The following is a 25,468-nucleotide window of genomic DNA, read 5'->3' as shown; positions in this document are numbered from 1 at the left end:
GTAAACGCCTAACACCATGTGTGGTATCTGAATCTGTACGATGTCATTAGCATTTTCGTATTTTCCCAGTTAAGCGAACAATCGACTGAAAAAGTCCCTCAGGCATGTGGTGATTTTTGTCTCATGGCCAATGGCTCTGAAGTAGCAAATACGTAGATATGCAAACATCATCGGGACTTTTTTCGGAGAGGAAAGAGAAGAGAAAAGACGTACCATCGCAATATTATCCCAAACAGCAAAGACAATGACTGGCTCTGGGGTTGAGCGACACCCGGCCATAACTGACGCTCAACGCCGACGACGGTCTGGATCCCTCTCTCGTCGTTCAGAGTAGTGACCACGATCCTCGTGTCGGTGTCGCCTGTGCTCGTAGTCATGATCGTGTCGCCGCCTGTCCCGACTCCTCGACCGAGAGCGTCTCCGATATTCCCTCTCCCGCGACTTAGACCTCGACCTCGATCTGCGTCGATGACTGCGATGATGGCGATCACGATCGTCACGATGTCTGCGATGTCTCCGCTCCTTCTCCCGTTCCCTGTCCCTATCACCAGTACGATCCCGCCTTCGCTCCCTCCCCGGACTCCGACTGCGCTCCGTCCTTCGTCTCCGGTGGTCTTCGCGACTGTTCTTTTCTCGTTCAACAGCTTCCGGTGTATCCTGAATAGCTTCCTGAGCCTCCTTCCCGCCAAGCGGTACCATGTTCGCATTTTCGTCGCTTTTCGGCGGTACGGGAAGACCCAATGCGCGTGCCATGGCCTCCTCTTCTGCTTCCTTGACGCGTTGGATCTCTTCGCGCTCCCGTTTGGCTCTGTCCTCGTCGGTCTCGTCGGCTCGGGCGTACCATTGTAGATCTTTTCCTTGTTGCCATCGGCCGACCGGGGCCATGACCGAGTGGCCTAGGTAGTTTTCGCGATGCGTGGATTGTTGGACGTCGGACCACTTGAAGTCGGCGCGGCCGCCGCTGTGGGAGTTAGCAGTTGTGCTACGAGGTTGTTATGCTGGGGGTATCTTACCGGCTGCCTTCCTTGCGCACACTCGCGACTAAATCCATCCTGACAAGCTTCGCTCGATATGCACTCTGTACGATTGAGTTCGTTTGTTGTCGAGATGACAAGCTGACAGCTTCTGCAATAGGCTGAGTGGCACGTGCGCAAGGCGTGCACACCTGAGGCATACGCCGATCCGCCCGTTGACCTCATCGATGGACGACGGTTCGTTTGGCAATCAACCAACGCAATCCCGCGGATTCATGGATTTCGACCCTGTTGCTGTTTGTTATGCTTCGCTGGGGCCTGTGGATGCTCACTGTGGCTCTTTCAGGTGATGAATCGCAGGATTTCAGTGCACTTCTGATACATATAACAGCGGAATAAATACCCCTCGTGCTCAAGACATGAGCAACCTCACTTGTTCACCGTCACTTTTTCACTCGCTTTTCGCGTTAGGATATTCCGGTATTTCAGCGAGGGCAGAACATTTCTAATTCTCCCATTGACTGTTATAGCAGTCTAGCGCTTCCAAAAATGGCGTCGCATGATGGCGCTGAGGGAACGTCGAGGAACCGGCCTTGGGTTGGACTACATATGAAGGCGCTTAATGTCGAGAAGGGCGCGAAAAGGGTATGTAGGACCCCGGTATTTGCAGCTGGTAGGCTACTTTAGTAGCAGATTCTTCATGCATAGTATGGCTGAGGCTGACTCTTGAACTAGTTTTCTCCGTATGTCTCTACCGTGACCGTCCAGCAACTACTACTCCCTTTATATTTACTGACCAGAATTGTCATCTCAGTGCGGGAGACGCAGTTACTCCTCGGACTGCAACTTGGCGGAACAATCTGGTGAGTTTGGGTTCCGCTCATGTTTGCTTCTGAGGCTGACTGACGGAAGGTTGCGCTCTCTCAACGCCGCAATTTACTGTTTGTGGCATACCTCCAGCAGATCTATGTCTGGGTACCTCGGGGGTCATTTCAGGTACTGGGGTCCAAGCCTGAAATGATCATTAACCCGGTTATGAAGAGTCCGCAAAGTCCTGGTTACATAGCACCCGGTTTCCCACACGCAGTTAACAGTCTTCTTGTGGATGATTTAGGCCGGGAGGAGGTCCTGCTTCTTGGGACTGACTCTGGGAATGTTTGCGCATATCGAGTAGAAGCTATTTGGTCAGCCCTAGTGCGTGCAGCGAAGAACAAGCAGACGCGCCCACTTGACGATTCCCAGGTTGATCCTTTCTTTGTTGAATTCGTTGAAGCCAGCGCATGGGGCTTGGCTATCCACAAATACGCCCGCTTGATCGCTATAACGGCAAACACGGGACTTATCACTGTTTTCGCATTCGCACTTGTCAACCCTACTTCTGAAAAGAGCAGGAATTCGGGCGATCCTCTGGAAGAAAATGATGACTTTTCCGATTGTGACCAGACATGGCTGGAAATAAAGAATGACACGCAGTTCTCACAGCTGCGACAGTTTATGCCGGAAAACCATCGCACGCGGAATGTCAAATTGACGTATACCGGACATTTCACCAATATCCCTTCCGTCTCCTTCCTCAACTGTGACCTTGATCCTAACGGCGCGTGGATGGTTAGCACTGATATCGATAACAAGGTTCTTGTTTGGAAGATCTGGGAAGGCCTGATCCCGTTTCACTTTTACCATTTCAACAGTTTCTCCTTTCAGTCGTTCGCGCATTCATTACAAAATGAGTAAGATAATCTGAAGAGCTTGAGAATCCAAGTATGCTAACTGAACCAGTGTTGAACGTGGCTGGGCCGTGATAGCCCTTGACCCTCGCAGCTTTCATCGCGTCAAGACCAGAGAAGATGCGTGTGGGGGTGTGCCCCAGCGCCATACGGCGGAAGGACTGAGAGTTCTTGACTTGACGAAATTAAGCAGCAAAGTGCCAAATGCATCGCAGTTGTACAACTACTTTCCTCCTGCGGTTAAGGTGGAGCCTGAGCAACCAGTGCTACCCGATATATTCGACCAGGATTGTCGCATTAGCACCCGGAAAGACACCTACGCAAAGCATGAAAGTTTAAAGGACGACTCGACATATGCCGATGAACAAAATGGCACAATAACAGAAGACACTAGTGACAACCCCGCTGTCGTCGAAAATCTCCGTCCCATAGGCGTCACTGATTCCTTCAGCTTCCGGGCTGTTGATGATTCGCTCCCAGAAGGGGATACGAATCAGGACAGCGATAGTGATACCGATATTGACCTGGACGCAGAACCCGCGCAAGATGCTAGAGATTCCGGGATAGAGCAAACTCCCCGAGCAAACATTCCTCGTCCAACTGGCAACGGACCCCTAAATACCGCGGAGTTTCTACGATTCGCCCTCTTTGAAGCAATTGGTGGCGAGCTGCCTGTAGCTGAGGGATATTACGATGATAGGGATGTGGATCACTCAGACTATGACGATGTGGACGACAATCGCTCGCATGGTAGCGAGTCGCAAGAATCGTCTCTCGCATACGAGGTATTCGATCGTATGTTGCGTGATGCCTTCCCAGATGACTCTTCCCCTTATGACCATGACGGGCCAACGGAGAGACTAATGCCTCTTCCACCGGTACCAGCTCTCACCGTTTGCGAATTCCCCATCATCCACTTCTCGCAGACCGATATCCGTTTGATCCGCCACCCGCTAGCCTTAGTCCCAAGCGTCGTCTGCGGCGCGCCCTTAGGACAACCATTCACACACCCAATCGTCTCAATCCGTGCATCAGACCGCTTCAACATGATCAAATACATCCCCGAACACGGTATCATCGTCGCCGCATCTCAAAAAGGCCGCGCAGCCGTGATCCAGCTTACAGAATCCGAAGAAACCGGAGTCGCCTTCCGGGTAGACTGGATCGTCCCATTCGAAAGCCAGGAGAAATACGGCGACCGACCACTCATCCCCCTCCTCGGCATGAGCGTCAGCCCCATCCAGGGCTTCGAAATGCCCCCAGACGTACCCTACATCCCCCGCGACGTCAGCGAAAACGACGAAATAACCTTCCACTACAAATTCCTCCCTGGCGTCGACAACCCACCCTCAAAAGATGCATTTCACCACGACCAAACCGAACCACCGGAATGGTTCTATGACCTTGAACCAGACTCCGATGATCCTGGAAACAAACACGTACCCCCGCTTACACTCCCCGAATGCCACGCGAAAGCTAGCCGGGTTTACAAGCCGGATGAGAGCTGGCGGGGCTGGTATCCGTCAAGGAGGTATCGGTTGTTGCTCATGTACGCTGATCATACGGTTATGAGCTATGAATTTTGGTATGATGGGAGGAGTCCCGGTGGGGTTGAGGATGAGTGTCTTGTTCCTTAGTTACTATGTGTATATGTTGGTTTACATTGTACAGTGGGGTGGCTTATTTGTACATTGTTTTTTGTATCTGTTTCATTAAGTTAGATCAATAGCACTGTGCTGGTATCAGTGAATGGTGTACATAGTTGTCTTTCACTGCTTCTATTGAATTATTGTTTTCGACCTCATTCCTTTCTCTACGACCTTTATCTCAGCTAATCTATCGTCAACACCTCCCTCCATCTGATTTATCAGGATATGTCTGAGAACTCACTAGCCAGTTATTTTGCACCTCCAGACCATATACAGCTTAGAGCATGACCACACCCATGTTCAGCATACATAGGCTCGCCGGAGTCATGGCATACTCGAAAAAAACCGGGCACAACGTTCCTGCGATAAACGAGCCTAAGCATCTACTAGGGCACATGCTCGCTTGGTTCGTCGAGCAAGCACATACAACTGGCTAGATATAATGAACCGTGTCACTACGAACAAACTCAACGACATACCATAAAACGCTCGATCAAACCCGTGTTGAACCTACACTGCTAATCCTCGCGAGAGAATGGTTCATATAAATATAGAACGGACGTTACAAATAGACTCGCGAAAATGACGGAAGAAGAATTTGCGTTCGTCAGAATGGCAGGCAACTGCAATGATCTTTGGTAGTTATCATTGAGTTATTATGCTCAGCATGAGACATTCGAAGCTGATATACTTACAGTACTATGAGAAGAAGATTGATGCGTCGTTTTCGAACGTCAATACAACCAGGCTGCACCGTATGTGTCGTTTGATCCAATGCCTCTTGCTCCCAGAAGAAATGTTCCTAGACATGCTATGCGATTGTCATCTTCACAAACGTGTCTCGACACGGTTCAGTCCTTTGCTGAATCGTGCGGTCTAATTCCAACGATCATCACCGATCCTTAAGAGTCATGATACAACTACGTCCTGGCCCAGGTCATAGTATATGGGGCACTCGGCCAAGGAATGGTCCGCTCGGTGAATTTTCTTGACCACCATTTGCGAGCTGTCTGTTCATCAAAATTTGACGGGACCCGTGCGATCTGGAAGTCCGACATCGTATCCCATGGCGCAAAGAGGTATTACCGCGCTGACATGGCCCGCTCAGTCGACGCTTGCACAGTTCGTGTGTGATTGCGTCTAGATCATCCAACAGCACATCGGTACCCGTGTGTACGCATTCGAAGATGGCAATTAAACTGTTAGGATGTTCAGAACATGGGCTCCAGGACCCAACGAGAAACACGAAGCTACCGGAAGGATTCTTCTCTACAGTCATCCAATGGTGAACACCCGATTCTTTCACAATTCGCCTTGTTCGGCAGAGGATCGATGTACGAATCAGCTACGGTAACAACCTTGATGTACCAGGCTCAGATACGTACACACCCTGAAGAGAAGAATAATCCGGGGTTGATGTCTCCTCTTAGTGCCTCCAAGAGAAGGTTGACTGAATTGGTGTCTAATAAGGGAAAAGACTCTTCTCTGCTCATATTAAAGAATATTAGAGATGGATATCGCTTGCAGTGACTTTCTTAACCGTTTTCTCTCCTCCACCTTCAAATGGGGTGGAATGCATGTTCAACTCCCCCCCCCCCCCCAGCCCTCAACATCCGTGACATCCTGCATAGAGGAGCCAGAATCATTCTGGGACAGGCCCTAGTACCTGACAACCTGGACAGTGGTGGAAGCAACAACATCAGGACACTATCTTCTAGATGAAACCTGCACGGTCTCGGGCTCTCGATCGACCAGTCTTTTTCTCGGGTTAAATCCCTTTTGTGATCGCAGTACAAGATGGTTGACGGCTTTTCTGGGTGGTATTGCTGCTGGGGAGGTTTCTTCGCGATTGGCCGGTAGTGAGCAACAGCGCCTTGAAATGAGGAATGAAGGATGAGGTTACTCGTGTCTAGCTGAGCTTGTTGATTTGGTGATGAAGAACCTAGGGTCATAGATCCGCTATTTAGCTGTTGAGGTCTTGCTTGAGTGATACACACATCCGGTGCCTCGTAGTATAAAGTTTTATTCTTCTACTCGCATTGAAGTGACCTAAAGTAGACCCCGACCATCACCTACCTTCCAATAGACCTTAATTGCTTCATCCATTAAGCGGATATAAGGGTGTGTCAACATGGATTGGTTCCGTACAAGGACCGCTGGACTTGGGGGTGCGTGCCTCTTATGTTTTGAATACGCTAAATGCTGTCCGGCACACTCTTCGCAGATTTCAAAGCATCCAAGGATCAGAAAAAAGGAACCAGAACCAGAACCAGAACCGGTATAATTGTGTACAATGCTATTTATCTCATAAAGTCATGCAATGCCAAACCAAATCGCTAATCGAAACGAGTAATTATGCCGCCAAACAAAATGCTCAAACAAGTAACCCACGTCCAAATTATAAGTTCACCGAAGCCAACAGAAAAGAAACTCAGAAATCATCATCTAATTCATCACTATCCCACTCATCTTCACGATCATTCTGGACAAGATCCAAGAACCGCTGGAGGCCTCGGATCGGCCCTTGGCGGGGTTGTTGGGCTTGTCCGTCACGGCCGCGGAGTTCTGCCATTGCTCGTGCTTGCGCTTGTCGCTCTGCTGCTGCGGCGCGACCTGCTGCGTCGAGGAGAGCGTCGCGACCTCGGTCACGGTTACCGGCGCCAGCGCGTGGAGGGAATGGAGCGGGTGGTGGGGGTTGTCGGCGAATGTCATCGTCGCTATCGTCGAATTCCCATGCGATGTTCTCGCCGTCGCTTTCATCGTCTGACTCGAGGAACTCCGCTGGGAGTTGGTGGAGAGCTTCTGCTCCGACAGGGTTCTCGCCGTCGCCACCCTCCAGGTCCCAAAGACGATTGTAACATTCGCTGTTGATATCGTTGAAGTGCCGGTACGGGTTGTCCTCCACCAACCAGCTCGAGCACAGGTAGCAGAAATGCGTATTGCATGTGAAGCATATCATGTGGTTGCAGCCCATTTGCTTCTGAACAGGAGAGTTGCATGTCGGGCATACTGAGGTGTACAGTCTCAGATACTCCTCTGTGGCCTTTTCTTCGGCTGTCAATTCTGCGTCCCGACGTGGGAAGCATCGTACAAGCTCGCCGTGCCAGCCCTTCTTGCAAACGCAGCAGAATGCATACTCGCACTCTTCGCAAATGGATAGACGCTCCGATACTGGTGGTAATTGGGCTTCCTCTCCAAGAGGGTCGAAAGGAACCTGGTCATCGTCTTCATCTGAAGCGTCCAAATCATCCGACATGGGGTCAGTCGGCTTGGGGTGTTTCTTTGATCGAGCCGCGCCCTGACACCATTGGCGAGGACAGTAAACGGTAGTTTTGTCCGCCTCCAGCTTCTTCTTCCTTTTCATAAAAACGTACCGCTGCACAGTTTCTTCCGACAACGGGATCTGCAGCAGCTCTGCGGGGCTGAGGGTTCGGTTATTCTTCTTGCGCTTCTTTCCCGATGTAGGCGCCTCAGAAGACTGTTCTTTGCCACAGTCTGGGTCCAAGCATTTGACGCCTTCGACATCTCCCTCCGCAATGCAAGTGTTGTAAAAGTCCCGGAGACACGGTACGCAGAAAACATGGGCACAATGCAGAAGACGGTGGCAATCCACACCTTTCTTCGGTTCCAGGCACACACCACACTCAAAGGTCCCTTTTTCGAATTCCTCCCGTTGAGCCTTGCTATTGTAGTCTAGCAGTGCAACCTTGAGATGAAGCGGGAATTGTACTTCTCCGTCTGGGATATCGTCAATTCCAAACACCGTCTCCGAAAGTTGCTGAAGGTGGTCAATGTAGGTATACACCACGAGATCCTTGCCGCATTCCTCCCACAAGGCCTCGCCGTCATTTACGAGTTTTGTCGTAATCGACGACGGTAACCAGGAAGGGTCGGTGGTGATTTTGAAACTAGGTGGTTTTTCGGATGGGTACCCTTCTGGGAGTTCGATCTCGAGGCTCAACGGGGGAAGGTAGGAGATAACATGGACTTCATTGGTCGGGTCGGCTGAAGTTTCTAATCCAGCCTTGGCTGATTCGAAGCCAGGCTCACCGTCGACAGAGGTAGGAGGTGTAATGACGTCTGGGGGTTCGACATCTGGCTGTTGAAAGGAAACATGTAACGGCTTCGAAGGTACCACCGGAAGGTCTAGAGACGCTTTGAAGGGAAACGAAGGATCGATATCGATTTCGGGGTAGATGGCCGCAACGGAGGACAGCTCGACGGAGCGGTCGTCTTCGGGGAGAAAGTCGTCCATTGTAAGATTTATCTCGCTGACCACGGGCGATAGCAGGCCGTCCAGTGTATGTAAAAGTTATACGGTGAGGCCGGTGGCAACGCAAACTCTTCTTTAAATGGCCGGCGTGGTGTCAGAACATTGCTTCCCCAAGAACCGTCGCTTGTTCGATTATGATCTTCGAGCGTAGGATTGAGGAGAGGAGAGACGGAACTTGTACTATCGAGAGCGATACTAATAGTAAGAGGATCTTCGTTAGCCAATGATCTTCGCTGCAGTGATGTGGCAACAGGGAACCGTTGGGAAACAATGAAGCGGATTGTGGTTTACCAAACAACGAACACCCTTCAAGGTTTTATAGCTGGCAATAACGCGATCACGGAGGCAAAGGAGCTGTTTTCGCGACGAGAAAGCCGGAGGAGTGATGGGAGCGCAACGATGTCAGTGGGATGATGGACGGAGTGGGAGCTTTCAAGAATGCAACAGAGGACAATCGCGGCGAGAAATGCGTCATGGTTTGAGAAGGAGAAACAGAGGAGAGAAAGAGACGAAGGGAAAGAGGCGAGGACAAAGGAGAGAATTGGATGAAGCTGAGGTAAAGTAGAAAGTGAGAGAAAGAGACACGGAGGCCGAGAGAGGAAAGGATAATACGAGTCATTCCGATACTTGGACAAAATGCGCTGGTGATGGGCATCAATTGGGCCTGAGCATTACTGGCAAGTACCTCATACAGATCACACTCTACGAGTTTTTATCGTTGCTTTTTGCTATATAACAGATATTTTATTTTTGCCATAAGCCAGTACAATTATACAAAGTACCTCCCCTCCCCCTCTTTCCCCGCCGCTTTAACTGGATAAAGCAGCCACCTGCACGGACCGGACTGCTGTCTCTCTTCTGTACACTACTAATATTACTGCACCATTTACAACGCCACGCGAATTGCTGGCAGTCTGCGGGTGGATTTCAGGTCGCATCACTTTGTTTGCTCCAGAATGCCAGTTGGCTAATGTGCACTGCTCTTGACGTCCCGGTATCACACCTCCAATCCGACCAGTCACTCCGTCCATCCCGTTCCGCGAACTCGATCGCTCCGAGTCAGTAATACATCCAAACTGCAGTTCAGATAAAAAAGGGAACAAAAGGGAAACACATCAAAATGGAGGAAACACCATTGGCTTCGTTGTCCTTGACCCACGTACACTATGTGAGTTGCTTTGCGAGATCATCGACATCAAGACTCGGGAGTACACAGCTGACCGGCATAGAATCCCACAGATCCTCTGTCCTACCTATCTGCCTGGCTCGCCCTCGTTCCCCAAGCGCTATGTGTGGCATACGTGACCCTCATCTGGGCCACGCGGGAAGCGGAGGTGTTATTGATGTTTGCTGGTCAAATGGGGTGTGAGGTTTCAAACTTCGTTATGAAACGGATAATCAAGGAAGAACGACCGAAACGTATGTTGTTCCAGTCGCGATGCCATATATGTTACGGTGTCGATGGGTACTGACGGTGGATAGAAATGTTTGGCAAAGGTTACGGCATGCCATCATCCCACGCGCAATTTGTCGCCTTTTTCGCCGTCTACCTAGCTCTCTTTCTCTTATTCCGGCATTCATTCACCTACTCAACTTCCCGGGTTATCTCCTCCTATCTGGTCCAGGCGATCCTCGCTTCCGCATTGTGCGTTGGTGCCGCGGGTGTTGCTATCAGCCGCATCTATCTGAACTACCACACTCCCAAGCAGGTTTTGGCCGGATGTGCTGCCGGAACAGTACTTGCGTTTGCTTGGTTTTTTGTTACGGGGTACTTGCGCGCCTATGGTTGGATCGATTGGGCATTGGATCTGCCCGTAGTTCAATTCTGTCGGATTCGCGACTTGGTGGTAAGTCAAGACCTTGCTGAGGCCGGATGGCAACAATGGAAAGCAAAGCGGAAGTTGAATCGTGGAGGTAGTAACTCCTCCAAGACGGAGTGATGCATAGATTAGGATGTCATCTCCTTTATATATTTTGAAGGATCTATAGCTACTTAATTGACGCAATGATACCCCTACTATCAGTATAATTCTAGTAACCATACACCTAAAGCACTACAATCTTCTAGCATATCGTAAATAAACACCAAGTACAATTTATCCCATGATTATCACTGTTTGGCCATACGCGTATTGATCACGTGACTTTATAACCGATAACGTGGTTCGCCGACTTCACTTTCACAACAAATTCATCCACCACGAAACGAGTATCTGTCGCCAGCAAAGCTGATTAAGGCATAATTGAATAGGATGCCTTCTTTGCGGGCTTTCTAAAGGTACCAGAAACTAGATGCCGCTGATTCTAGGTTTCCCACACCCCACTCCTTAATATTCCCGATTTGGATTCTTGAGATACCCCGATATTACTCGATTTTAGCGTTCTATTGTCCCAAGAGCGTGCTTTTGTTAAAAGCAAAATGGATGACCCACCGGTCACATCCGAAGGCATGGATGAACACCACTTCGTCAAAGCCGACGAAGTGGACCAAACCGGCGCCGATATCAGCCCTGTCCCCGACGAACAGCTGATGGAAGAAGTAGCCGAAGGCCTACGCCAAGAACAAGCTACCCAAAACAACACTTCTGCAGCAACTGACCTCCCGCCACAAACTGGGAGACCCAAGCGGCCAGAACTGCGTCGGGAAAGTTCAGCCCCCCCGCCGCCATTGCAGCCTCCGCCGCCGGCTCCTGTTCATCAGAATGAGCAGAGGGCGCCGGATTCGCTGAGTTTGGCTCAGCTGAGGCGGTTGATGCAGGAGATGCCCAGAGTTGAGCAGCCGGCGTATGCTTTTGAGTATGCGGATGTGCAGCCGTTTGTGGAGGAGGTTGAGGAATGGTTTCAGTATAATGAGTTTGATCGTGTTATGCTAATGGGGATGAGGTCATCTTTTGAGCATAGGTGGCATGTTTTCTCCCAGGGTCAGATTTCTATTGCTGGGCCGCTGGCTTGGCTTGAGACTGATGATGGTGTGCGGAAGTCGTTTGTGGAGCAGGCGCTTAAGGACTTGCGGAATGATGATTTGTATGCGCGCATCGAGGCCTTGGAAACGGTTTGCTATGCATTGACTGGAGTTTGGGGTGTTACGGCTGGACGAGCTGTGCCGGAATACCCTGAAGATCTATCCCCGCGAACCGTTGAGCAGACTCCCAAGTTCAAGTCCTTGCAAATCCAGTGGATTGAAACCAGTGTCAATTTGATCCAGGAATGCTCTGGTATCGGGATGCTGCTTGAATACTTTGCGCGCATCTTTGAGAAACAACGCACTCCATCCAACTCGGATTCTGAAGGCGCTGAGCCTGAGAACATCAATCCCGCCTCTCTCGCGGCATATGAGCGTGAAGCAAATCTAGTACTCACGGCTCTGTATCTGATTGTCGAGGTTGGTCGAAGGCAAGAAGCACAAGACCCTCAGCAAACACCTGTGAGGGACGTGCTTCTCGAGTCGAAGCCAGACTTATTGGTATTCCTCGTTGAGATCATTGCGCGACTACGATGGGATGAGTCTGCGAATGTACCGCTTACAAGGATTATCCTTTTGTTCTGGAAGTCGATGCTCCTTCTTTTTGGCGGTACCGATCACCTGAAAAAGGCGAAAGAGGAATTGGAACCAGATCACGAGGCGAACAAGAGTGACCCGTCGAGGCGGACTCCTTTTCTTACTGCTTCGCCTCTTGACTACCATCTATTCCGACAAGAGATTACATCGAAGTACCCTGCATATAGCCCACCTCCCGCGGTGGTTCCTGTGGAATTAGAGAACAATTCCATACTTCCTCCTCTCCCTCAACATCCCAACCGAGCAGGTAGTTCAGGCAGCTTGTTCTCTGGTGTCGGCCCTTCTATGTCAGGCGGTAATGGCTCAATCCTCCACCAATCAGTGCACATTGCAACACCCGCGCCTTCTCCCCCACCATCACCCATCGGACCAGGCGGAAAGGCAGCGAAGAAGCAGAATTACCAAACCAACCAAAACTTCCCCTTCATGTACCCCCCACTCGACGATTCCAGCAACTCCATCGGCGGAAAGGGCACGACTGAACGCCAGGATACGCTGGTGGGAAAGCGATGGGACGGCAGCGACGTGCCCGCTTCTATCATCGAAGCTGGAAAGCTGTTCTCTAGCCATGTGAAGATGACGAGAGCCATGCGCCAGTTATGGGAAGAGCGGGAACGGTTTATGAAATACGACCGTGGCTGGAATTTGGATGACACGACTGAGCCTCCGGACCTGGATCTGGAGGAGACTACTGAGAACTTGGGGGATTTGTCGCTGTTGGAGAGGAAGCCTAAGTTCAAGTGGCCTTCGGAGAGGGAGACTTGTAATGGGGATACTCAAGGGCGGCTTGATGCTGTTGAATCGTTTTACGTGAGTTTCTCTGGTCATACGGCATGAGCACTGTGCTTACAATTATTAGACACAAGCTTTGGTTCATCTGCAGTCTATTACGATAGTCTTTTTGAAGATTATCTTGACGAACGTCAGTGCTGTCGTTGGCCAGAATGGTCAGAACGGGAGCATGATGAGGTGAGTTATCAGTCACTCTGTATGAACATGTTCTAATGGCCTTAGCGATGGATACGGCTCGGTTCAAGGCCTTCCAGTTGGGCAGAACACTTTTGCTGAAGTTGCTATTGACGAATTCGACAACATCCGACTCCGGGAGGTGACTGGAAAGGCAATCTCCGGGTCTCTATTGCTTCTGCTGAAGTGGTTCAAGAGATCTCGTAAGACTGACTTTCGCGATTTCGTCGTGTACCCTGCTAACCTTTATCAGACATATTGAAGTTCGAGTACATGACGCAGCTGTTGCTCGATTCGAACTACCTGCCATTGGTCTTGAAGATGTTTGCTCATCAAGACATTGATCAAGCGGTCGCGCAGAAGAATGACCGTGATGATTTAGGGTGAGTATATCGCACCCTGATCCAATAGCATCACTAACACCATCAGGTTCTTCCACTTCTGTCGCGTCTATTCAGACTGCCCAGATGAATTCCCAGGAAACTCCGACGAAGAATCCGCCGGCAGCGAGGACGAAGCAATCCCACCACCCATCTCCCGATACCGAGAAGATCAAGACCCCGAGCGCGCCCCATCCCCAGAAGAACACGAACCCGTCCCCGAATTCATCGAAGGCCAAAGCCGCCCTGAAGTCGACGAACTAGGCCACCCCACCGCACCACCACCCAAAGAGCCCATCACCATCTTCTCCTTCCGCAACTTCTTCTCCGCTATCAACTTCCTGCACATCATGCAGAAGATCACCCGCGACAAAGCCCACCGCTGCCTGTTGCTGGTGCAGTACAAATCCAGCACAATCCTCCGCAAGGGCCTCAAAATCCCAGACCCGCACCTCCGCTTCTACACCCTAAAATTATTTAAGTCGCAAGTCCCCTATTGCGGCCGCAAATGGCGCCAAAGCAACATGCGCGTCATCACAGCAATCTACCTCTACTGCCGCCCCGAACTCCGCGACGACTGGCTCGCGGGCTCCGACGTCGACGCAGAAGTCGACCAGGCGCTTCCTCTCGAACAAGCCCTGCGCGGTCTGACGCACTGGTGGCATCTGCGCCGATACACAGATGTCATGGGCGGCGACGAGGGCGCGAATATGATGGAGGAGGAGAGGGATTTCTTTACGAGGGAGTTGGAGAGTATGGGATGGGGTGTTGGGGGGGATGATGGATTTGGGGGAGTGGATGAGGGGGAGTTGACGGCGCCGCCTATGATGCATGGGAATGGGGAGTGGGAGGGATCGGTGCCGATGCATGGGTCGTATGGAGGGCAGATGGAGGGGTGGTAGCCGTACTCCGGAGTAGATATGAGGAAGGACTCTATTCTGTATGTGATGACTGTAGATAATGAGCTATACAACTCCATTTTTAAATGCTCCAATCATTAAGCACTGTATTAAAAACATCATTCCCAATATGCAGGCAGGTTAGAAATGCGCCGCCTCTGAAGCGGCCTGCAAAGCGGCCCGATAAGCCTTATCAGTGCCTCACGTGACTGATCACCGCAGCAACTTTTTTTTCTCTAGATTTTTTCCGCAGCGCAAAACCATCCTCGAAACCACCATTATCCACCACGTTTAAAGTGTAATCAGGTCTTCCGGTAATACCGGACCCATATTAAGACAAGATGTCGTCGGACGAAATTGTCTGGCAGGTTATTAACCAGCAATTCTGTTCTTACAAGCTCAAGTGCGCTTCCTTCCCCCCAAAAAACTCAACTTAGACCAAAAGCTAATAAAAGAATAGAACAACAAAAGAACAAAACTTCTGCCGAAATGAATACAACGTCAGCGGCCTCTGCAACCGCCAATCCTGCCCCCTCGCCAACTCCCGCTACGCAACCGTGCGCTCCGACCCCGAAACAGGCGCCATGTACCTCTACACCAAGACCGTCGAACGCGCCCACATGCCCAGCAAATGGTGGGAGCGCGTGCGCCTCTCCTCCAACTACGCGAAAGCCCTCGAACAGCTCGACGAGCGCCTCATCTACTGGCCCAAGTTCCTGGTGCATAAGTGCAAGCAGCGTCTGACGAGGCTGACGCAGGTGTCTATTCGGATGAAGAAGTTGGAGAAGGAGGATGGGATGATTGAGGAGACTGTTGTGCCGAAGTTGGCGCCGAAGATTAGGAGGCGTGAGGAGACGAGGGAGAGGAAGGCGGCTAGTGCGGCGAAGGTGGAGAGGGCGATTGAGAGGGAGTTGATTGAGAGGTTGAGGAGTGGGGCGTATGGGGATCGGCCATTGAATGTGGAGGAGGGGATTTGGAAGAAGGTGCTGAGGGGTTTGGAGAGGTCGGGTGAGGGTGAGAGGGATGAAGATTTGGATGATGGGGAGAGGATTGAGGATATGGAGGAGGAGGAGGAGGGTGTTGGGGAGGTCGAGTATGTTAGTGATGTTGATGAGGATCTCGAGGATATGGAGGATTGGTTGGGTAATGAGTCTGCCGGTTCGAGTGACTATGATAGTGAGGAGGACGGCAGTGAAGACGAGTCTGGCAGCGACGAGGACAGCGAGGAGGAGAAGAAGAAGCCCCTGCCTGGCAAGAGGAAGCGTCCTGCTCCTCGCGCGCAGCCCCGGAAGAAGGGACCAAAGGTCGAGATCGAGTACGAGACGGAGGGTGCAGGCAAGGAGAACGTCATGGCGTAGGCCCTCCCCACCATACGGAAGGACATCGAGGACCAAGAGAAAAGTTTTGTTGGTTATGCGCATGGCGTTGGTCGGTTACTGCTGCTACTACTGTTACTGCTGCGATTGGGATTTTCATACCCAGGTATTGCATATACATCCTGTTGCCCATGTCTATTGGCGGACTACTTCAATGTAATTGTTCTGTTATAATTTTGTTTGTCCATAACAATTCACTTGTATAGCGTTGTTTGCCTCAGGAAACAAATCACGTGCACTCCGCTGAAACGGTGGCTCGACGGAGATCATAACCTCTTCCTGGAGCAATACACTTGAAGCACTTTACTCCTTTCCAGTCTCAGACTGGCAATTGTCCACTTGTCCATAACATTGAACTCCATTGCTTCTTGACTACTGGATACCCATTGATTGCTGTTTCTGCGTTTGCTTGACGTCTAGTCGCTAGCCGCCCCTCATCGACACTCCTCGACACATCTCGTTTCTCGTTGAACTGGTTCAACAGACGGACCCCTAATAAACCACCACAATGACATCCTACTTCTCATCCCTAACCTCCTCAAACGCCATCTCCAACCTAGGCACACGCCTCAACTCCCTCCGTCGCGCAATCACACTAGGCGACGAAGCCGATGACCCCGACAACGAAGACTGCTCCCACATCTCCAACGTCCTACGCGCCTACTACGTCGAAAAAGCCTATCCCTTCCCAGCCTGGCTCCCCCCAGACCCCAAGAACCCAAACCCACCCCAACCAACCCGCGTCGTCGCAACAACCCAACTTCCCCCCGGTGCCCCTGGACAACCCCCCGCCGCGTCGAGCCACGGAAGAGGAGGCGGCCTGGGCGACCTCTGGGGCGACACGGGATCCCCTCAACCTGCGGCTTCGCAGACCGCAAGTCTCCGTCGGGGTCGGTCGACGCCCAATGCTTCTGGTGCGGCGTTGGCAGCCGCTGTGAGTGCTCCCGCTGCCGCGGGGCCTACGAACGCTTCTCCATCGCCGATGCTGTCGCCTGGTCTTGGACAGCCGGCTGGGGAGAGACCACTTCCTAGTCAGCGCACGGGGTCGTATCAGACCGTTCCGGGGTCTGGCTCGGGGGCGTCGTCTGCGCAGGAACGGTTGAGGGCAAGGTTGCAGGGAGGAAGGTCGCCGAGTCCTGGGATGCTTGATCCGGTGGCGAGGAAGCCGGTTGGGGGGATGACGCCAAGATGGGGGTCTCGTTAGTCTATACGGTCACACCTTTCGGTACGGGTATGGATACCCCTAGGTTTTATGCCACGCCAAGGGGGATTGAGTCTGTGAGTGCTTTCTTTTCAGCCGGACCGGCATTGCTGGTTGATGTCGTGTGACCGGCGGTCTTAATATCATGTGGAGGGGTTTCATATCTGGCAGCATGGTGGTGGAAGGCAAGGCTGTACATAATAATCCGGATTGCTTTATTGCACTAGCGAGAATGTATTCTATTTCGGCTTTGCTTATGGAGCAGAGTAAGGTAAATGTGAGTAAATGGAAACTTGCCGGATAATCGCTAAGGCTAATCGCCGGCTTTGTTGAGTCTACTTTTGATTCCTTGGCTGGGGTTCCGAAAGAAGTACAATATCGACGCTGGTCACGGGAACAACCACGCCCTCCACATATGTAGCCTCAACTCCACTCCGTGATTGTGACCCTGCAAAACGCTTATACGGGATATGTTCTTTCTCGCGGCAGGGCAGGGGTATACAAAGCGTACATGTACATATACGGACTAAACCATATAACAGGATGTGTTTTCTTGATGTAATACAAATACATCCATTGCATCATTGACGTAACCACCGAGTTCGAACAAGAATTAGAAATTGATAACAGTAGTTAGTCTGGTCAGATAAAAAAAAAAAAAAAGAAGAAGAAGAAGAGAGAAAAAGGACAAGATATTCCGGGTATCATTTGCCTCCTGAGGATCAGGGAAAGGTAACTAAGAAGATTAGTTAACTAGTCAACGCTATGTGTGAGTGACAATCTTTTGACAATCAATGACCTTAACAATATGGGGTGTTAGGCGATGGCCCACGGCGCATGACAGCTTCGAACGGGAGCCTCAGAGGAGCGCCGTTGACAACTCCGGGGTACACCACGACCTCTTGGGCGACGAAAGGTCGCAGCACGGCTGTATCGGCTGCCTGACCGGATGTCGATCGTGAGGACGAAGTAACCCTTGCTGGCGCAGGGGGAGGTGCAGGAAATGTTGAAGAAGAGCCACCTGAAGTGGATGCCGCGGGTGCGAAGGGAGTTGGCAGCAGAGCTACGGAAGAAGATAAAGGTGGTAGATTGGGTGTCCTATATTACCACGCGAGAGGCCTCGGTCTGGGGGATGTCGAATAGGAGGACTATCTTGACTTCATTGTCCGAATTTGCGAACCGCCAATGGCAGTCCGTGACCAGAGTTTGGCGGTCGTGTATCTCTGCCCGCGGGTCGGGCGAGACTCACGCTGCATGATTTGACCGGTTTCTGCGCACGTTGTGATGCTATCTACTTAAATCTCGATGGACAAGCTCCGCCGGACGAGGCACCACGAGCATGGCGGCGTTGTCTTCGTGGTATGCCCGAACAGCCGGTCGACGCAGGGGTCTTTGATGTAGTCGTGGTTGGAGGCGGAGTTGTCGGGGCTGCTGCCGCACTGGCAGCAGCCCGACTAGGCGAGCGGGTGGCCCTTGTCCACAACCGCCCGTACTTGGGCGGGAACGCAAGCGTAGAGATTGGTCTTCGTCCCCGTGGGGTAACGGGGCCACTAATCGACAAGATTTCGGAGCGTCACCCGGGCGGAGACTTGTATGCGAAAAACTTGCTTGACGCTGAGCCTAATGCTACCGTCTTTCTGGGGCATACTGTCTACGATGCTGTGGTTACTGCGGATTCCCGCATCGCGTCAGTCGATGCCCGCGATGCCCGCAGTGCACGCGAGATTCGCCTGGCCGCGGCTTCTTTCATCGACTGCTCGGGGAAATCGATTCTAGGAATGTACTCAGGCGCAGACGCTCTATGGCCAAGAATCACAGGCAGAGTACGGCGAGAACCTAGCCCCAGCCCAAGCCGACAACATGTACCACGGAAACACCCTCTTCTTCCGCACGCCCATGGCAGACGCACCTATCTCTTTCCCCACCGTCCCATGGGCCACTGAAGTCGCCAAAGACTTCTCAGACCTACGCGGGCAGCTCACAAAACCCGGGATCGAGAACGGCCCTGGTCCAATGGTCGTTCCTCCAGATCCCTCGATCCGGCGGCGCATGAAGGGACCGCTCACTCATTTCTGGGAGTACGGGCAGTGGTTGGACCCGTATGCTCAAGGCGAGCATATCCGCGACCATCTCCTACGCGCTATCTATGGTACTTTCTCGAATATCAAGATCATGGATCCCGAGAACTATACCAACCTCGAGCTTGAATGGGTGGCTTGTGTTCCCGCGCAGGGCGAGTTTTGCAGATATAAAGGCGACTACGTTCTCACGGAGACAGACATCCGCAATCACAGAAATTTCCATGATGCTGTGGTGCAGAATGATGGAGCGTTTTGTCTGCACTACCCAGGGAATGATAAGTATGACTTTCGTCTGAAGTACTGGGAGTGGAACGAGCGTGATAGGAAGCCATGTGGCATTCCCTTTCGCTGCCTGTATTCAGTCAACGTACCGAACTTGATAATGGCGGGTAAGCATATAAGCGTTACCCATGTTGCCGGATCGAACACGAAGTTCATGGGGAATGGTGAGCAACATGCCATTGCGACGGCTGCAGCGGCGCATCTGTGCCGTAAGTATAGCACCACGCCTCGAGGGGTTTATGAAGGCCATTTGCGGGAGCTCGGGGCGATAACTGCAGCTATGACGGGGGCTGGTAACTCTAATTCTAAGCTCTAGTATGTAATAGAAAGTATAGGGCACACTTTATGATTCTATAGCATTCCATACCTGAGGCATGCAACTTATGACGTATGGTGACATCATGGTTCCAGCAGGATTGCTTATCTCATCTGGTCCAGAGCTCCTGCCTTTTTAAGTAGTCGGCCGTCGCCTATGCTTCAGACCCATAGTATCCTGTGCGTTATGGCTGCTAATGCTGGGACCACTGCGCATTCTTACTTCCCACTAGCGCAGGAGCGGGAATTCTTCAAGTATGCACTCTGTATAATTCAATTGGCCATTTCGCCGTAGGAGAGTCATGCCATCGCTGACTTGTCCCATCGCAGGTACCTTCCCCATGATACTAGTCCTGGCTCTAGTTTCAATTTCGTGCACTGGCAGCATGAATGTCAGCCGTCCCGAGACACCGCCCTAGTCTCATTCGCTCAGCTGGGTGCTTTCCGGTTAGGCGCCCAGCGAGCCCTAATTTCGCTCTTCGACCGCGCGTACCAGCATGTGTTGGCCGAGGCTACACCTACCTTGAGTTTAATCGGGGGCCATGTCCGCGATGACCGTGACCTTTTACGACTAGGGTGCTGTTCGTTTCCCAAAGACAGAGGCCTTTGCCACCTGGTCTCCAGCTTACCGTCCCTGGAATGCAAGGACAGGTGGGTCATGAACGGGGCCGCCGTAGTGGTGCCGGACGTGACGGAGGATTGGTTCGAGTCCGGTCAGCTGTTAAACGAGTTATCTGATGTCCGTTTCTACGCGGCCGTGCCCATCATCAGTCCGCGCGGTTTTGCCATCGGCGCGTACAGCATCTGCGACGCGACGCCACGCCCCGAGGGCATTGATGAACATTCTCTGCAGTTCCTGAAGGATATGGCATCTACGGTTATGGGACACCTGGTGACGGAGCGCGAGTACCACAATAGCCAGCAGGCCGAGCGCATGATTGTGGGCCTGGGCAGTTTTGTCGAGGGCAGAGCCACCCTGCGCCATTCCTGGCGTGAGGCTAGTGCTCAGTATGCAGCCTCGGAGCAGTCCGGTGAGACGGTCGAGGGCCAGTTGAATATGCGACAGCAGAATTTGCAAGAAGCAGCCAAGGGCACTGATCAAAAAACTTTCACGTACCGGGATCCCAGGCGTGAGGGAGACGGTGCCTTCGCGATGAACAACCAGGAAACAGTCAGACGCTCCAATGGTGGTGGACCGGATCAGTCGTCACAGAAACCCAAGCCAGCCCGGGGCGTTATTGCTGGCGACGAGACCCCCGAGGAAGTCGTGCTGTCGACCAGCATCAAGCATGTCTTCTCTCGTGCGGCCAACTTAATCCGGGAGTCTATTGGCGCGGAAGGGGTCGTGTTTCTCGATCCGAATAGTGAGCGATTTGGCGACCTGGTCTATGATACGAGTCGCAAAGTGACAGGATCCGGCAAGGACACAGGGAGCAGTGACGAGGAGACCGACTCCGGCTCATCTTCATCATCCCGACGCCAACCATCCTCAACCTCGGATGAGGATGGGGAACCACATGGTCCTTCGGCTTGCGTCTGTCTGGGATCTTCCACCTCAAGGGTATCTAGTATCAATAGCAACTCAACGGTGGGATCCGGGATCGCGGCGAAGAAATCCCTGCTCACCTCACTGCTCCGTCGGTATCCTCGGGGCAAAATATTCTCCTACAATGCCAATCGAGCAGTCTCAGACGACAGCGACTGCATTTCCCAGGCTACATCTGGATCCGAGAAATCGGGCACCGAGGGTAGCGCTGGCCGGACTAAGAAGCAAAAGCGACGGCCCGGCAGCAAACGAAGGCGAAAGCCCACCTTCCTACAAGACGCCGAGCATCTTATCAATATCTTTCCAGATGCCCGGAACATCATGGTGTTGCCCGTGTGGGACACGGACAAGAACCGGTGCTTCGCCGTCAACCTGGTCTGGACCAACAGTCCAGAACGCGTTTTCACGACCGAGAACGAGCTCTCGTACATCTCCGTCTTTGCAAACAGCATCATGACGGAAATCCGGCGCCTCGACGCAAAGGTTGCGGACAAGGCCAAGACCAATCTCGTCAGTAGCATCACCCACGAGCTCCGCAACCCGCTCCATGGCATTCTGGGCACCTCCGATATCCTGAGTGATACAGCGATGAACGCCCTCCAGCATGGCATGGTCCACACCATTGAGGCCTGCGGCCGCACTCTGCTAGACACCATTAATAACCTGCTCGATTTCACGTTCATCGACAAGTACCAGAAGAAACGATCTCCTTTTGGTGCACGGCAGCGCGAGAAGCCATTATATGCCGATGTGCAGCTGGACCAGGTGCTCGAGGAGGTGACGGAATGCGTCTTCGCAGGCTACAGTTTCTACAACCATCCGCAAACACCGCCCCCAGCCTTGACTGATTCCTCTTCGCGAGCAGCGGGTGATGCCCCATCGAAATGTGCAGGCCCCGGGAGCAATCGAGTTACGATCATCTTCGACATCGACCAGGATAGCGAATGGGGCTTCTACACGCATGCCGGTGCCTGGCGCCGCATCTTGATGAATACCTTCGGCAATGCCCTCAAGTACACACCATCAGGCTTTATCCATATCAGACTCACGTCCTCCCGGAGGGAGAAGAAAAAGAAGAAGCGTCTAGTCTCGGATTCCGAGGATGAAGCCGAGGAATATGAAGTGACCCTGACCGTCAAGGACACCGGCAAGGGCATTGGCCCGGAGTATCTGCAGAAGGACCTCTTCACCCCTTTTAGACAAGAGAATGCGCTCGCCTCGGGGAGTGGTCTGGGTCTGAGTATCGTCCGTCAAGCGGTGGGGTCTCTCGGAGGCTCTATCGAGGTCAACTCAACCCAAGGTGCTGGTACCATGATGACTATTCGGACTCCTCTTACCCACCACCCTGCGCCGTCGGACGCGTCGGTGTTTAAATTGCTGCGAAGTCACGTTGAGGGAAAGTCGATGGGCCTGCTAGGTTTCGGGTCCTCGCTACGCTCGAAGCGCGATTCCACGTTGTGCTCGTCCCTGGAGCGGCTATGCCGTGAATGGTTCGGTCTTAGCGTTACCACTGTATCTCCAGTACAAGGCGAGCACCAACCCTTCGACTTCTACCTAGCTGTTCAGACCGAGCTCGACAACGAGGACCGCGAGGGTCGCAATCTATTCAACTTAGGCCAGCATCTAGCAGGCGACAACGTCGACAAGGGCTGCGGGTTTCCAGTCGTGGTAATCTGCCAATCTCCCGAAGAAGCGCACAACATGTTCATCGCGGCCAAGAGCCGCGGCAACGAATCGCCCATTTTCGAATTCATCAGTCAGCCCTGCGGGCCGCGCAAGCTAGCTAGCGCTCTTGACTTGTGCATCAAGCGCCGGCTGGAGCAGCAAGAAGGACAGTCTAGCAACCCTGAAGAACCCACGCGTTGGGTTGAAATGCCCGAGTCGTCTCATCTGCCGTTGAACCTTAATCCCAGCGATCCGCCAGACGAGCGTATGAGGATTAGCAAACGGCCGACTACCGATACCATGGGGGATGGGAGTCGCAGTCGCAGTGGAACTGACCCATCGTCAGCCGGCAAGGACGATGCGGAAGAGCGCACGACTGGAAAGTCCGTGTTGCTGGTGGATGATAATGACCTCAACCTTCAGTTACTATCCGTGTACACGAAGAAGAGCGGATACGACTATCTAACAGCGAAGAATGGGTTTGAAGCCGTCGAGACATACAAGGCCCAGCCAGGCCGGTTTGGTGTCGTTTTGATCGGTATGTTCCCTCTCCCTCTCTCTTCTCTTCTCTTCTCTTCTATCTCTTTCTTTCTTTCTTTCTCTAATAAACAAAACAGACCTATCCATGCCCGTCATGGACGGCTTCGAAGCCGCCCGACGAATGCGCCGCATTGAAAAACAGTACAAGAACAAGTCCCAGTCCGAGCCCATCCGGCCCATGATCATCGCAGCCTTGACGGGTCTGGACAGCGCGGATGCGCAGAAAGAGGCGTTTGGGTCGGGTATTGATACGTTTCTTATTAAGCCGGTTAAGAGGCCTGAGTTACAGGAGCTTTTGAGGCAGATGGATGTACCATAAATGGTGCTCAATACTAGACGTAGACTGCTTTTCAAAATCCAAGTATTGAATGTATATTGCTTTTCAGGTAGAGGTATGGCCATTCACTTACTGTTGAATTGGTGTGGAGTCATGAGCCCTAATGGCATTTGATCTTTCTCCTTGCCTCATCTCTATTCACTGTTATGTGTGTTATGGGCATATAATGCTTTTCCTTATTTACCTCTCACCCTTTGTCTAGATTCATCTCATGAGACAATCTACTCAGATTCAAACACTCCATGGATCTATTACAGTCAATATATCAAAGCAAGACAATTACTGTCCATTTTCATGAATCTATCTGCTACGAATACAAGAAACACGCAAAGAACTGTACGATATTTGAACGACGAATTCTATTTCGAATTCAATACCTAAACCTTGGTTCGAACCAGCCATTACTACGGTCAAAGCAAAAGCAATTATATTCAGTTCGGACCAGGAGAAGTCAAAAGAGATTTGGGAGACAGGATACGTCCATGGCGATCCCTAAACAAAATAAACCGTTGCCCTTCGGGATGAGACTTGGGACTTATTGAACAAAAGTTCATTATAGGCTCTAGTGAAGTGATACTGGACCCAAGGTCTCTGTCTACATTCTGGTCTGGATGATCGAACAAACGCATGCGGGTCTGAGCCTTGGGGTTTTGTGCCCAATTCTTGCACAAAAAGAAGGAAACGAATTTGTGCGTTTTGGCTATTGTCTTTGAGATATGTGTGGTGCGCCGTCTCATCTGGAAAGGATTCAACACGTAAAAAAGACATGATGGTGATACAGCTCATTGACAGTGCCTTTGCCGTTTTGTCAGTCCGCTAACATTTGAGATAGAGATCGCGAATAAGTAACCTACTCACTGATTCCGGAAATGATGAGAGTAACATCCCCGAGTTTGGGGTGGGCAATTGCCAAGATTGGGTCGCTGGTGCTATCTCCATGCTTGAGGATGCTGGTGTTGTGAAATCCGGGGAAGGGGCGTTTTGGAGGGATATGGTTAATAAAAGTGCTAAGGGGATGGAGGAGGCTTGTCTTGGGAGTGGGAGGGTGTGGATTTCTGGTCCTGAGAGTAGCTTTGAGGGGGATCCAGATGCGAGGTTCGATGATAAGGAGGTTAGGTCTATTAGGAAGTTAGAGCAGAATGAGGCGTTTTTGAGCATGCAGGCACTTATGGGTAATGGGACGGGGAAGGAGAAGGAGAGGAAGGGCGTGTCTGGTGAGGAGAGTGTTGGGGAGAGACCGTTTTATGTGTCTAATCCGTTTTTCAGCCGGATGGGTGAGATGAAGCATTGAACTGATACCTTACCCAGACGTTCTAGCTACTTGCTACAAGCCAGATGGAGAAATCAAGCAAGATCGGTGATCTCGTGGCAATGTTGATGATCGAGGTGGATATCCATACCAATGGTATGAATCAGGATCTATACATCTCCATATAAGTGGATTGTCTCCCAGTCTCCCTCACTATGTATGGTCTACGGTAGTATGTACCGAGTAGACTCAGCCAGCCACTTTCACTTTCCATAGTGTTGGCTATAAATGAGCCAGAACCCCCCGCCATCCCCGTAAACACACAACGGCAGTCCAAAATGCCTCGGAATCCTATCATATCATTTATTCGTTGCGCCCTTTTCCCCTCCAAAACAGCTAACCCGAACACCCACAGGAACTTCAAATCCACTACCTCAGCCCCGAAGCCG

The 25,468-nt window shown here is 51.7% G+C and overlaps 11 protein-coding genes across 11 annotated transcripts; 8 read left to right on the top strand and 3 right to left on the bottom strand.

Annotated features, from left to right (window-relative positions):
• Positions 1 to 25: 25 nt before the first annotated feature.
• ASPGLDRAFT_598625 (MMtag domain-containing protein) lies at positions 26 to 1,383 on the bottom strand. Its single transcript, XM_022548403.1, has 4 exons — positions 1,014 to 1,383; positions 526 to 961; positions 214 to 496; positions 26 to 33 (listed from the first exon to the last, which is right to left on the bottom strand). Exons 1-3 carry the CDS (start codon positions 1,172 to 1,174, stop codon positions 488 to 490), a joined length of 606 nt encoding a protein of 201 aa, XP_022398564.1. The 5' UTR covers positions 1,175 to 1,383; the 3' UTR covers positions 26 to 33; positions 214 to 487.
• ASPGLDRAFT_598612 (uncharacterized protein) lies at positions 1,362 to 4,381 on the top strand. The gene is made up of 5 exons (XM_022548402.1): positions 1,362 to 1,619; positions 1,710 to 1,717; positions 1,789 to 1,837; positions 1,887 to 2,704; positions 2,754 to 4,381. The coding sequence occupies exons 1-5, from the start codon at positions 1,524 to 1,526 to the stop codon at positions 4,336 to 4,338; spliced, it is 2,556 nt and encodes an 851-aa protein (XP_022398563.1). The 5' UTR covers positions 1,362 to 1,523; the 3' UTR covers positions 4,339 to 4,381.
• Positions 4,382 to 6,707: 2,326 nt separating this feature from the next.
• ASPGLDRAFT_598446 (RBR-type E3 ubiquitin transferase) lies at positions 6,708 to 8,734 on the bottom strand. Its single transcript, XM_022548400.1, has 2 exons — positions 7,024 to 8,734; positions 6,708 to 6,966 (listed from the first exon to the last, which is right to left on the bottom strand). The coding sequence occupies exons 1-2, from the start codon at positions 8,603 to 8,605 to the stop codon at positions 6,782 to 6,784; spliced, it is 1,767 nt and encodes a 588-aa protein (XP_022398562.1). The 5' UTR covers positions 8,606 to 8,734; the 3' UTR covers positions 6,708 to 6,781.
• On the bottom strand, positions 8,729 to 9,435 carry ASPGLDRAFT_598427 (uncharacterized protein). The gene is made up of 2 exons (XM_022548399.1): positions 8,927 to 9,435; positions 8,729 to 8,818 (listed from the first exon to the last, which is right to left on the bottom strand). The coding sequence occupies exon 1, from the start codon at positions 9,276 to 9,278 to the stop codon at positions 8,961 to 8,963; it is 318 nt and encodes a 105-aa protein (XP_022398561.1). The 5' UTR covers positions 9,279 to 9,435; the 3' UTR covers positions 8,729 to 8,818; positions 8,927 to 8,960.
• ASPGLDRAFT_49841 (phosphatase PAP2 family protein) lies at positions 9,410 to 10,638 on the top strand. The gene is made up of 3 exons (XM_022547183.1): positions 9,410 to 9,791; positions 9,853 to 10,042; positions 10,106 to 10,638. The coding sequence occupies exons 1-3, from the start codon at positions 9,744 to 9,746 to the stop codon at positions 10,561 to 10,563; spliced, it is 696 nt and encodes a 231-aa protein (XP_022398560.1). The 5' UTR covers positions 9,410 to 9,743; the 3' UTR covers positions 10,564 to 10,638.
• A 434-nt stretch (positions 10,639 to 11,072) lies between these two features.
• Positions 11,073 to 14,430, top strand: ASPGLDRAFT_68295 (FAR11/STRIP family protein; the record flags this gene model as incomplete). Its single annotated transcript, XM_022549243.1, has 5 exons — positions 11,073 to 12,992; positions 13,042 to 13,151; positions 13,197 to 13,351; positions 13,402 to 13,531; positions 13,578 to 14,430. 5 exons carry the CDS (start codon positions 11,073 to 11,075, stop codon positions 14,428 to 14,430), a joined length of 3,168 nt encoding a protein of 1,055 aa, XP_022398559.1.
• A 259-nt stretch (positions 14,431 to 14,689) lies between these two features.
• Positions 14,690 to 16,101, top strand: ASPGLDRAFT_154211 (ribosome biosynthesis protein MAK16). Its single transcript, XM_022542345.1, has 2 exons — positions 14,690 to 14,830; positions 14,888 to 16,101. The coding sequence occupies exons 1-2, from the start codon at positions 14,769 to 14,771 to the stop codon at positions 15,783 to 15,785; spliced, it is 960 nt and encodes a 319-aa protein (XP_022398558.1). The 5' UTR covers positions 14,690 to 14,768; the 3' UTR covers positions 15,786 to 16,101.
• ASPGLDRAFT_49835 (uncharacterized protein) lies at positions 16,086 to 17,402 on the top strand. Its single transcript, XM_022547182.1, has one exon. The coding sequence runs from the start codon at positions 16,312 to 16,314 to the stop codon at positions 17,005 to 17,007; it is 696 nt and encodes a 231-aa protein (XP_022398557.1). The 5' UTR covers positions 16,086 to 16,311; the 3' UTR covers positions 17,008 to 17,402.
• A 1,050-nt stretch (positions 17,403 to 18,452) lies between these two features.
• On the top strand, positions 18,453 to 19,739 carry ASPGLDRAFT_49832 (uncharacterized protein). Its single transcript, XM_022547181.1, has one exon. It carries the CDS (start codon positions 18,865 to 18,867, stop codon positions 19,681 to 19,683), a length of 819 nt encoding a protein of 272 aa, XP_022398556.1. The 5' UTR covers positions 18,453 to 18,864; the 3' UTR covers positions 19,684 to 19,739.
• A 129-nt stretch (positions 19,740 to 19,868) lies between these two features.
• ASPGLDRAFT_154207 (putative sensor histidine kinase/response regulator) lies at positions 19,869 to 23,819 on the top strand (the record flags this gene model as incomplete). Its single annotated transcript, XM_022542344.1, has 3 exons — positions 19,869 to 19,937; positions 20,013 to 23,431; positions 23,511 to 23,819. Coding segments are annotated over 3 exons (3,730 nt in total), but the record flags the coding sequence as incomplete, so codon positions are not given.
• An 888-nt stretch (positions 23,820 to 24,707) lies between these two features.
• Positions 24,708 to 25,061, top strand: ASPGLDRAFT_27748 (uncharacterized protein; the record flags this gene model as incomplete). The annotated part of the gene is made up of 1 exon (XM_022543688.1): positions 24,708 to 25,061. The coding sequence occupies one exon, from the start codon at positions 24,708 to 24,710 to the stop codon at positions 25,059 to 25,061; it is 354 nt and encodes a 117-aa protein (XP_022398554.1).
• Between the last annotated feature and the right edge of the window lie 407 nt (positions 25,062 to 25,468).

The sequence above is a fragment of the Aspergillus glaucus genome (assembly GCF_001890805.1).
Source record: "Aspergillus glaucus CBS 516.65 unplaced genomic scaffold ASPGLscaffold_17, whole genome shotgun sequence".
In the NCBI taxonomy this organism is placed as follows: domain Eukaryota; kingdom Fungi; phylum Ascomycota; class Eurotiomycetes; order Eurotiales; family Aspergillaceae; genus Aspergillus; species Aspergillus glaucus.
The sequence above is the reverse complement of the archived record's forward strand: the minus strand, read 5'-3'. Positions and strand labels throughout refer to the sequence as shown.